A 12,338-nucleotide genomic window follows, 5' to 3' on the forward strand; every position below is an offset into this window, starting at 1 on the left:
AAAATCCCTAATTTCATAATTTCCCTAATGACATATTCATTATGTCATTATACTTCAAATTCATTATGTCAAAAAACTTCTCAAATACTCGTCAAATTTACAACATTTCATGTATGTTCAGAAGAATCAGCATCTTTTGAGGGGAGCCTGGGTGGCTCAGTCGGTTGAGGGTCTGACTCTTGACTTCTACTCAGGTCATAATCCCAGGGTGGTGAGATCGAGTCCTGCCTCTGGCTTTGCACTGGGAGCCTGCGTGGGATTCTCTCTCTCCCTCTGTTCCTCTCCCCTGCTCATGTGCTCTCCTTATAAAAATAAAATTAAAAAAAACCAACTCTTTTAAAAAAAGAATCAGCATCTTTTGAGAATTTGGTATATATATATATATATATATATATATATATATATATATTTGTTATAGTTTTGAGAATTCCCAGGATTTTTCTTAGAATTCTTTTGTCTTAATTTCAAGATATATAGCAATCGGCTAGATGTTAACATTAGGGGAAACTGGGTAAAGCAATTATAGAAACTCCTTACAACTTTCCTATATATTTTATTCTAAATAAAAAGTGTATTCAAAACCCAATTTCTATTAAGAAGATAAGGGAGTGTGTGATTCGTACCACACTTAAAAAAAAAATCCCCTGAATCTGTATTTCAAATTTAGTTTATGTTGGTCACAATAAATAGGAAAACACAAAACATCACAAAGAAAAAAAAAATTACCTATTCTAGAACACTAAATTAAAATTACTATTAGAGTTTCTGGGGCGCCTGGGTGGCTCAGTCGATTAAGCATCCGACTTCGGCTCAGGTCATGATCTCGCGGTTTGTGAGTTCGAGTCCCGCATCGGGGCTCTGTGATGACAGCTCAGAGCCTGGAGCCTGCTTCAGATTCTGTGTCTCTCTCTCTCTCTCTCTGCCCCTCCCAGGCTCATGCTCTGTCTCTCTCTGTCTCCCAATAATAAATAAATGTTAAAAAAATTTTTTTAATTACCATTAGAGTTTCTAACAAGCTTTTCGTGTGACCCCTCATTATTATTCTCCACGTATAGATTTTTTGTATAAAATTCGCATCTGTCTACAACATGCATCTTGAGTTATTAATTATTATCAGCATTTTCTCACGCAAAAAAAAATTCTTCCATGAAATAAATTGCATTGCTTCATCAGCTGAATTTTCCGTAGTTTACTTAACCTCGCCCCACTCCCGGCCATTTCGGAAGTTTCTGACTTTTCACTTGGTGGGGGATTCACTGGGGTGAATAAGTCTGCCGTAGACCATTTCTGTCCGAGGTCGGGGCACACTGGGCAAGTGCTCTCTGGAGAAAGGGAGTGTGGGGGTCAGGGCAGGTCAGGGGAAAGGGCCCAGCAAGGATACGGTGCTGGAGCCTGGCTCCCGCCGATCCCACGGCGGATCCTGGAAGGCAGATTGCACAACACGGTGGGTTGGCCCCACTTGGCACAAGGAGCTGGACTTCGTCCATCACGGCCTCTGCGCCCTCGGCTGGGGCAGGTGATGTGTGCCCCGCATCTGGAACAGTGTTGGCCCAGGGCGGCGCTCCGGAGACCTGGAGTGGGGGATGGGTGGAGGGGTGGGGTGGGGAGGGGCAGCCGTGAGTCACAGCATCCACACCCAGAGCTGCCGGGAAAAGCCGGACCAGCCAAGTCGAGAAATCCGGGTGGGGCACCGACTTCGTCCGCCTGCGATGATTTTGTCGTGGCCCTCGTTTCTTCTGTCGTTAAGGGATGGGGGAGTTTTATCGAAGGGCACAAACAGCATGAAGGTTTTTGCTACAAATGTTAACTTTCCCCCGGAGACGCCTTCCCAGTGGGCAGTCCCGCCCGTCGCGTGTGCCGGTGCTCAATTCCACTGAAATGCCGAAAATGGGCTTTTCTCCCTTTGACTGTCAGCTTTGCTGTCTCAAGGACGCAGGTTGCCTTCATAGGTGACCAAATGCAGCCCTCTCTCCCTTGATGATTTCCTTCTTCGCCTTCGGGATTGGACGGGCTTCTGTCCTGACCCGTTCGGAGATCACACGCTCTCTCTTAATTCTTTCGTGGTTTCCCTATTTTATATTTAATAGCTAATGGGACTTTAAGTGGAGGGTCTGACAGAACTCTGTAAGAATCCAGTGTATCTGCAGTGCTGTGCTACAGAGTCAAGGGCGCTAGTGTTCCTCATTGTACTTGAACCCTTTGGTTACGCAAGCTCATGTGCGTTGTCAAAAAAAAATTTTTTTTTCGACGCGTCTTCTGGGTGGTTTTCTTCCACCTACGTTTCACAATCATCTTGTTGAGTACTGAAAATTAAAAAACTGCATTGAGGTTTTTACCGAAATTTCTGGAAACCTGTGAAGTGACGTTAAGAAGGTCCACATCTTCCAAACATGAAGTCACCTGTGCCTCTCACAAGACTCTTGAAACATGTGGTGGCCCAATTTTACAGCTTCCTTCATTTCAGACCCACTGTTGAGTTTGTTCCTGGCATTGTGTGCTCTGTGTTATGGGTGTGTGTTGTGTGAACGAGTTTAGAATATGTTTTCTAAATGGTGCCACTCACCCCTAAGAAAATGCGGATTTCTGAGTTTTGGTTTGGCAAACGCTCACATCAACCTTGTGCAGTTTTCCACCTGCTCCTTCTGGGTCTGTGTCGGGTCCGAGTCACGAACGACCCGTGAGCCGCAGCGAATGTGGGACAGCTGTCGTCCGGGGAAGCGGCGGACAGATGCCTTCTGTCTCCACCGTCCCGCGTCCAGCCCGGCGCCTCACCACGCGCAGGGCGAGGACCAGGACACGGAGCCCCTTCTCGGGCCACGCTGTCGTCTGGCCACTGGCAGGGCCTCCCCGCTGCCCCTCCCCACCCCCCGAGCGCCCACACTTACTCTCGATTTTCTTTATCCTCATTTCCCAGGGGATGAAGGTGACCATGAAGTTACAGGCCCCGCGAGCAAATTTCCGCCACAGCTGAAAAGGAGGGAGCAGGGTTAGCGGGCTTCGCATTTGTCAGGATGGCAGGGACATCGTGACGCTAAGGTCCCTGGTGGAGGAGAGGTTCCCAGACACGCCTGTGATTATGACGTCATAGGACTTGAGGCCACACTAGGACCAGAGCAGCCCCTGTCCGCTCTTGTTGGGGTGACGACACCTGCTTGGGACCTGAGCTGCGGCGTCTGTATCGACGTGCGTATGGTCCAGGGTCACAGGCTGCCTTATTCCTACCGTTCCCGCCCTGGGGACTAACAACAGTGGAAATCACTTGAGGAGTGATGTCCACTCTGGGGCTGGGGCCCAGGAGTCCGCATGGCCAGCAAACTGCCCCGGTGACCACAATTCCCCGCTTGGGGGATGAGAGTCTAGAACATACGCCGAGCACGAGCCCTGCCCTCCGTGTGCCTCCCGTCCCGCACCTGTGCTGGTCTCCTGCCCTCTCTCCTGGCGGAGGCCGCCAGCGGGGAGATCTGCAAATTCGTCTTGTGTGTTTAAGAGGCAACTGCCAAGAGTTCAAGCTCTCTCTCTCTCTCTCTCTCTTTTTTTTTTCCTCTCTCTCTTTCCTCTGAGGAGAATAAAGCACAGCGCGCTGGGACTCCGGCCGCTCCCTCACAATGTTGGCAGGCTGCCCATTTTAACACACAAACAATCCGGGCTTGTGTTGGAAGCAAATGATATCACCGCGGAAAGAAGGGCTCCAAATGCAATTACAGGATTCTGAAGTCTGAGACCGCGCACGGTCCTGATGCTTGAACGCACGATCGTGCCGTTCGGGTTGTGCCTGCCAAGGCCAGACACGCGAAACGCAAATCTGTTCGAGTTTCACCAGACGTTGTAATTGTTGGTCTTCTGTTCATGATCCAAGACGCAGCTCAGACCTAACCACGCCCGTGATGCTTCCGTATCGCCAGTTCAACCGCTACCCTACCCCGCGCTCCTGGGAAAGGCGTTTTCTTTCAAGGTCCTCATCGGTCCAAGAAGTGGGCTTTGATCAGTGGTATTCAGAGTTACTCTTCCAATGAGAATTTCAGCGCATGAAATTTTAGTGCATGAAACAGACTAACGCAGAGCAATTTTTCTAAGTGGGAGATGCAAAACCTCCTCCTCCCCCCCCCCCCCCCGCCTCTGGTGCTCATGTGACGAGTCAGGGGCCCCGAACTCAGCTTCAAGGCCGCCAGACCCTCAACGCTCGTTCTGGTGACGATGGTCTGCGCTAACCTTCTAAAGGAGCTTCCTTGAAACATGTGATTTGTTATGACCAAGATTCCATAAAGCATGGGAAAAAAAACACCTGATTCTCTGATGATTTGCATCAAATCTCCATGGAAAGCCTGAAACTCTGAAATGATTTGAGATTTTAAGAGCAGAGCAAAAACAAAACAAAGCAAAACCAGGAGCCAGACTTGGAAGAAATGGGTCTTAATTGTGGGCCTGGGTTACTGGGTCTGGTGAGACTCCGTACCAAATAAGCTCATTCTTTCCTCTTTGGGAAGTCTTGTAAGTTCACCTGGAATAAGTGTGTTCTAACCACACGAATGCTAGTTTATGAAAAATGCATTCATCCAGAGCATGTCCTGAGCACTGTGTGTGTTTCCAGTACAGCGGATGCAAGTCGACAAGACATGTAAGACGTCAGCTGGCGCCGAGCTTGCATCCAGATAGAGGGAAGGCAACGAAAGAGTCAAGGCCACCGTGGGACGTGGTCCATTAGGACTGGAGGAGAGAGCTCTTTTAAACAAGGGGGTCAGGAAAGGTCTATCTGCAGAGGTCATACTTGAGCTGAGACTTGAGTGAAAAGAAATCAATGCTTCAAAAAATAAGAAATCGCGTGCAATCCGCGAGTTAGCACGTGCTGGACATTTTACAGCAGAGGATGGAAGGGGGGAGGTGGGGTAGATCCAACAGGTAGGCAACGGCCAGATCAGCTGGGCCATGGGAAGGAGTGAGATTTAACTCTAAGTGTAATGAATGCCTATCTGTCTCTCTGTCTGTCTGTCTATTATCTCTCTATCATCCCTCCATCCATCCATCCATCAACCCATCTATTTATCTATCTATCATCTATTATCTATCTATCAATCTATCTACCTATCACTATCAATTATCTATCAACCATCTATCTATTTATCATCTGTTTATCATCTATCTATCTATCATCTCCATTCGTCCATCCATCCACCCATCTATTTATCTATATCGTCTATCTCTCTATCTATCAATCATCTATCTATCTATCTATCTATCTATGTTTTAAGTAAGGAAACAGTTTAAACAGTTTAAACAGTTTAAGTAAACAGTTTACTGTTTCAAGGACTGCCCGGGCTCCTGCACGGAGGAGAGTGGATTATAGGGGGACGTGTGCGAAAGCAGTAGGACCTTCCAGGAGGCCAATCAGCCCATATACCATCATAGGCAGGTGCTGAATCATGCCATGCAGGCTCTAGGGAAGGGTGACCTCCCTTGTGGGTATTGCGTGAAAAACAAAGGACGTAGAATATTAGAACCAGAAGGAATCTTGAGAATCACACGTGAAAACCAAAGTCAGAGCAGGGAAACGATGGCAGAGAGACTCGGGTGTCCTCCCTCCTGCCGCAGTGACTTCTCGGGTCCCGGAGGCCCCAGCCACTCAGACCTTGCTTCTGTAAGAAACAGGGACACCTGCTGGCTCAGGTGGAGACCCAGGGGGGCGAGGACACAGGCCGGACACCGGGGAGGGCCCCCCAGGACGCCTTGTGCTCTGCAGCCGGGACTCCCAGAACAGGACAGAGTGGAGCCCCTGGGAGTGGTGACCGGATCTCAGTGCCGGGAGTCACGGGAGAATGGGTAGCCCGTGACACAAAACGTACTATTTGGAAAACAGTCGCATCTTCGTCGGACAAACCAAGGACTATAAACAGATGGGCCGCGGGCTAGATGGCTTCTGTTTTCTCTCCGCGGCAGCTGGAGTGGGTGCTGGTCCTCAGTGGCTCATGTCAAAATTTCCAGTGTAAAAAATTACAGGGGCTTCTGCGCGGCTCCGTCGGTTAAGCGGCCGACTCTTGATTTCGGCTCAGGTCATGATCTCACGGTTGTGAGTTCGAGCCCCACCCTGAGCTCTGTGCTGACAGTGCAGAGGCAACTTTGGGATTCTTTCTCCCTCTCTGCCCCTCCCCCACTCCCACTCTCTCTCTCAAAATAAAAAAAAGAAATACACATAAAAAGGTGGAGGAATGTTGTTCCGAACAGGGAGGGGAGGAACCAAAGCGTGAAGAAGACACGTGAAAGGGGGACCTGTCTTTGACACTTTACTGCACCCCCCAGAAGGCGGAAGTGACCCAGTCGGGACATGACCCCAGGGCCTGGGACAAAGCGTGGCACGTGGATTAAACTGAGCTGGATTGAACCCCTTTCCGCGGGGCCATTGCTCCTACAAAGGTGCCACCGAGCACCCTTGGGCAGCCCGTCTCTAGGCGAGGCTGGGAATTCCAGTTCCCCTTCTCATTCTGGAAACCCTGAGTCTAGTAAGTCAGCCCCTTGTCGAATTACACCTTTAATCCTTACTGATGTCACCGTGACTAAAAGTTGCTGTGCTTTTCACTCATATATATTACAGGTTGTCTGAATAGGACCTTCTAGTATTTTCCAAGAGACTTCCCACTGCATTGCAGGCCATCTGTTTAGGGAAAATGAGGGAGCCGGGCGGCACATATGCTTAGCATTAAAAAGATAATTTTGTTAAATGTATTTATTGCATGAGTCCCATCATCGCCTGACAGGCATAAGCACTCAGGGGTAATTTTCGTCCTAGGAATAGATTAGAGTTTTCAGGCACAGTCTGTGCAAAGGAAGAAGAAAGCCAAGGCAGAGCTTTGAGGACCCTTTGCGACTTTATCTAATTTTTCAGTTAAGTAAAATTTAGGACCACTTTTAATTAAAAAAATTTTTTTTACATTTATTTATTTTTGAGAGACAGAGAGAGAGCACAAGTAGGGGAGGGGCAGAGAGAGAGGGAGACACAGAATCCGAAGCGGGTTCCAGGCTCCGAGCTGTCGGCACAGAGCCCGACGCCGGGCTGGAACCCACCAACTGTGAGGTCGTAACCCGAGCCAAAGTTGGACGCCCAACCGACGAGCCACCCAGGTGCTCCATGACCAGCTTTAATTTAAACTTCGTTAAGGATTTTGTTGGTTTGTTTCAGAGAATCTGAAAAGAGTGCATTTGTCAGCTCTTATCTGTTAAAATATAACCAACTTAAAAAAAAACAATATCCAATATTGGCAAAAATATGAAGGCAGCAAAACTTGTCATGCATGGCAAGGTGAACTATCAAGGGTTTTGGAAAATAATTTATTAATATTTATCAAGAGCCGAAGCACCTGGATGGCTCAGTGGGTTAAGTGTCCAACCCTTGATTTCAGCTCAGGTCATGATCACACGGTTTGTGAGTTCAAGCCCTGCACGGGGCTCTGTGCTGACAGTGCGGGGCCTGCTTGGGACTCTCTCCCTCTCTCTCTCTGCCCCTTCCCTGCTCACACACTCTTTCTCTCTCTCTCAAAGTAAATAAATAAACTTCAGGAAAAAAAATACGTGTCAAGAGCCAAAAAACAAATTTTCTTTTTCTACAATGATTATAGTTCTGGCATTTATCCCAGGAAAGGAATTTTAAAGGGTAGGAAAAGCACTATGTGCAAAGATAGTCTTTGCAGGGTTATTAATAATAATGAAAAATTAAAGGCAATTTAAATATACACCAGCAGACAAATACCAAATTAAGTTAATTTAACAGCAGACAAATAACCAATTGAGTTAATGTACTTGTCTGTCATGGGAGACAACGTGTGTAAAACGTTCAGGGCAACACGGAAAAATCCTTGTGTGTTGGGGTTAAGTGAAAAAACGTTTGTACGCTGTGATTACTGTGTGTGAAAATTATAGACTCAGTGACTGAAATGTGAGCTCTAGAAAAAGATACTATATGAGAGGATGATTTTTTTCCTTTGGCTTCTGAACATTTATGGGAATGATCGCAATGTCTCTCTGAACAGATCATTGCAATTAGATACTAAAGTTGAGCTTTAAGGGGCTGAATGGGAAAAATAACAAACAAAAAACATAGCACTGAGTTCTCAAATAAGCACTGGGATAGATCTATAACGTTCCCATTACAAGACACGCTGGAAATAAAACTTACACGTATGGGAGGGAGTAAGTCAGGAAAAATGCTAGATCATTCTCTCGAGGGAAGATAGCCTTTCTGGGATGAGTCGGGTTTACCCAGGGTCATGTACAAATGGTGAGTGATGGCCCCAGGGACTAAAGTCCAAGTTCTGGGACATGCAGACCCTCCAGGGACCAGCATCGCTCTACGGCTGTAACGACTGATGCGCACAGCCGATGCATAATGGCAAGCACAATGTCACGCACCTTCCTGGCCCCGAGGCCACAGGGAGGGGTGGGATCGCCATGCGTACACGCTCTCACCTCTGCACCTGCCGCTTGGTATCCTCGGGTCCTGGTCAGCCTCCCTTCGAACTTCAGCACAATCTCCTTCGCTCGCCTGAGACAAGAGAGCGATGACAGTGAGCACAGTTTTGGCACCGCTGGAATCGTGGCGAAACGTGTGAAAGCGTGACAGGAGCAGGTGGCCAAACGTGAGGGACAAGATACTGTGGCAGGGAGCCGGCTATGAAAATACGCAAACCGTTCATTTCCTGGCTGCCAGCGACCAGAGGGCTCCCTTACCAAATATTTCAGAGCCCGGCATGGGGCTCGAACTCAGGAACCGCAAGATCACGACCTGAGCCGAGATCAAGAGTTGGACGCTTAACGGGCTGTACCCCCCTGGGCGCCCTACAACTGAATTTCTTAAAGCCCTCCCCTGATTCCGGTTGTTGTCTGGGAATCGTGAGCGTTGGAAGTCCCGGCAGCGGGTGCTAGCACCTCGGCCCCTCACTTAACCTCGGCGGCCGCTTCCTGCAGCCCTCGCGTCTGGAATTGAAGGTCAGACCTAGTTTCGGAGAGCCCGCTTCAGGGAGGGGGTCGTGGGTGTCTGGTTACCGCTGCGTCTTCGCTCCCGCAAACAAACTACTGACACACGCTGACCGGTGTGGTGGGTTGACCTGATGTCTCCACCTACATGATTCATCCCTGCAATGGACCGAAGTCCCCTGGATGGACGGTCAAACCCACACCTAAAGGAACAGCGGGGTTAGACAATCCCCGTTGGCGCTAATGGGGCGGACGGGAGTCGAGGACTCTTGGGGGTGAAGGTCACCTTCGAGGCCACCTCGTCTGACGCTGCGCTGATGAGACCCTCGTTATCCATGACCAGCCCCCTCCCCTTGACTGTGCTCGGTGCCTCTTCAGAGCCCCTCGACCTTCAGTCTGCCCGGCTCGCTGGTGAGGAAGGTCTCGCACACGCCTCTCAACAGCCGTTTAGCGGCCCCCTCCCCGGTCCTGAGTCCCTCCCTGAGACACCGGGAACTAGCTGACTCCCTTTTCCGAGCGAAACGTGACCGAATCGGAGCGTTTGCTGGGATCTGGAGCCCGGTGCCCTCGTTGCGATCACCCCATCATCCCGGCCCGGCCAGCCAATGCCCTGGCTTCATTCCGGTCAGGACCAGAAATGCAGGCAAGGGTGAGGGTTGACGCCCTGCCCTGCAGAGCATCTAAAAGATAGAGGCCTGTACAAGTGACATCATTTATCTCATCTAATCATTTATCATTTTCTTCCTGCAGACATTTTCTGCACACTTCCTTGGGGCAAGCAGACTGGGACACACAGGCACGTGAAACAGAGTTGTTGTCCTGGAAGGCACCCCCTCTCTAATAGCGTGAAAGAGACCGAAAGCCACAGTAACAGGCGACAGGGTGGGCCGGGCACTCAGGAACCAGGGGGGACAGAGCTAGCCTGGTCCCGTTAGGGTGCCGGCCGCTGGCTTCCCTGCGAGGTGAACAGACCGGTCCTCCCCGACAGGTGGCTGTTGCCCCAGACCCAGCCGGGACCCCTGCCCTTTTCCGCGTCCGCCTCGCTCCCTGGGTCCCCACGCGGTCAGGCTTCGGTGGCCTCTGTGCTTTCCAGACGCCTCAGCGGGTCCAATTAGGGAGGCATGCATCGCTCTGGTAGCTCCTGAAGGTGACGAGGGAGGAGACGTGCGGGTCCAGGGGATGATCTATGGAGGTGCTCAGAGGACCAGCCCGTCTGAGAGCCTGACCGCCTCCGCCCCAGGCAGCGCCGTGTGGCCCGACCGCTGGCCAGGCGTCAGGGCGGAGGGCCCGGATTTTGCCCTTCGGCTCGGGAAGTGTATCGACTGAAAAGTTATCATTTGCTGCGCTCTGCCTGCAGGTTAAAATGGCTTAGGCTCTTACTGGTAATTAATGGTTATGAATTACTGATTAGTAATTAACTACTTCCTCCCACTAACCATCAGCCATCCATCCTTAACAGCGTTTCCGTACGATTTTTAAAAATCCGGATACAACTGCCTCTCTTTCTCTGCCTCTCCCCACGCGCACGCTCTCAAAATAAATAAATAAACTTAAAAAAAAGAGGGGGGGGGAAGGGGCGCCTGGGTGAGTCAGTCCGTTAAGTGTCTGATTCTTGATTTCAGGTCAGGTTGTGATCTCGCAGTTCCCGAATTGGAGCCCGGCCTCAGGCTCTGCACTGACGGTATGGAGCCTGCTTGGGATTCTTTCTTTCTGCCCCCCACCCTCCACCACCTCTCTCTCTCTCTCTCTCTCTCTCTCTCCAAATAAATAAATAAATAAATAACTTTAAAAACTGTGATACGACACATGACTCTTTCTTTTTCTTTCTTTCTTTCTTTCTTTCTTTCTTTCTTTCTTTCTTTCTTTCTTTCCTTCTTTCTTTCTTCCTTAGAACTGAGAAGGTTCTAATCCTGTCCACGCAGGGTGCCTGCTGGTCAGGGCTACTGTCTGTTTCTCTGGGAAGGTGCACTTGACAGGTTGGGAGAGCTCATTAAGGCCATGCAATTAACCCCCTCTGCTGTGCTCCCGGGCATCGGCATCATCAATCAGTCCTCACTGGTGGGGCCTGACCGCCGGGGACCAGAGACAATGCGAGTCGCTTGCACGGTTCACCTCGTTTAACCCCGGAACAGGGGTCAGTGGATCTTAACCTTCAGTATGTGACGGAATCTGCTAGAATGCCTGTTAAAAATCCTGGGCCCCTCCCATTGTGGTAGGGTCCCCTCCCTAAGGAAAAAAAAAAAAAAAATCTCAAGGTAACCTGGCTCTGTGCCTGCATCATAACCTCCCTCATGACCTTGTAACATGAGACCACTTAATCAGGCTGCCTGTGTGTGTGTGTGTGTGTGTGTGATCATATACGGGAGACAAAGAAGTAGAAAATATATAAAAAACGAGTCCACATGGCCACGCCGGTGAAAGTAATGTCTATTTTCAGTCTGGCTCATACACTTGTCTCTGCTGAGTCTGGCTATTTTGTTCACGTCTCCACACGATGCTAAGATCTAGCGTTTGCAAGGGAGGTAGAAAACCACAAATTTTCCACCAGCACACGCACGCACATGCACACACGCGCGCACACACACACACACACACACACAGAAACTGGCCACCTGGAGGCACCCGTGGCTTCTCAGTGTCAGGTCTGGAACGCCTGGTCACCACCGTCAAGTGGGTCTCAGTGCTCATCCCCTTGGGCGGGACCGGGTGGCCTCGTGGAAAACACACTGACGATAATCAGTAATGAGAAGGGAAGCCCCTACCTCAGTGCTCCCAGCTTCTGCCTCATGGTCCAGGGTCTGCAGCGAATGTTTGCCATGAGATCTTTCTGGAACTGAATATTCTGGAAGATTTGTTCTGGATCATTGCTGTCCCCTGTTTCATCAGCATTAAAGCCGTCGTCCAACTTGCTGAATGGATCAGGACATTAAGGAGGAAATCTGATTAGTAGAATTGCTTCCAGCAAGGACCTTGCCCAGGGTACAATCTCGCTGCCCCGGGGTCATCTGTATGAAGTTTCTATGTGTGGAGGGATGAGGGACCCAGGGAGGCAGAGAGAGAAGGTGGCGGTCCTGGCAGCCACCGAAATACGTGCAGTGGAGCCTGTGGCTTTAGTGGCTCGGGAAAAGAAGACGGTTTCGCAGCGTGAAATCTATTATCAGAAGACGTCACACCAAGAGACAAGAGGGTGCTTATGAACAATTCCTGAAGAGCACCATCGTTGTGGGCAAAACAATTTCTATTTCAGGCTGGTTGAAATAGTCAGCTAATTTTAAAGATGGGGCTCCTCCTTGTCCCCCAGCTCTGGAGGTGAAATAAAGAGAAACCCAACATTGTCATCCGGAGACCCTCCCCGCGTTCCTGCCTCTTTAAAACGGAGA

The 12,338-nt window shown here is 49.8% G+C and overlaps 1 protein-coding gene across 1 annotated transcript in view; it reads right to left on the bottom strand.

The window, feature by feature from the left end:
- TMC3 (transmembrane channel like 3) overlaps window positions 1-3,056 on the bottom strand; it is a 30,538-nt gene extending 27,482 nt beyond the window's left edge. The window contains exon 1 of the mRNA XM_042987911.1: window positions 2,886-3,056. Within this exon, the coding sequence (XP_042843845.1) occupies window positions 2,886-3,003 (118 nt within the window). The 5' untranslated portion in view covers window positions 3,004-3,056. The remainder of the gene's footprint in view (window positions 1-2,885) is intronic.
- Window positions 3,057-12,338: the final 9,282 nt, after the last annotated feature.

Source organism: Panthera tigris, chromosome B3, assembly GCF_018350195.1.
Source record: "Panthera tigris isolate Pti1 chromosome B3, P.tigris_Pti1_mat1.1, whole genome shotgun sequence".
NCBI lineage: Eukaryota > Metazoa > Chordata > Mammalia > Carnivora > Felidae > Panthera > Panthera tigris.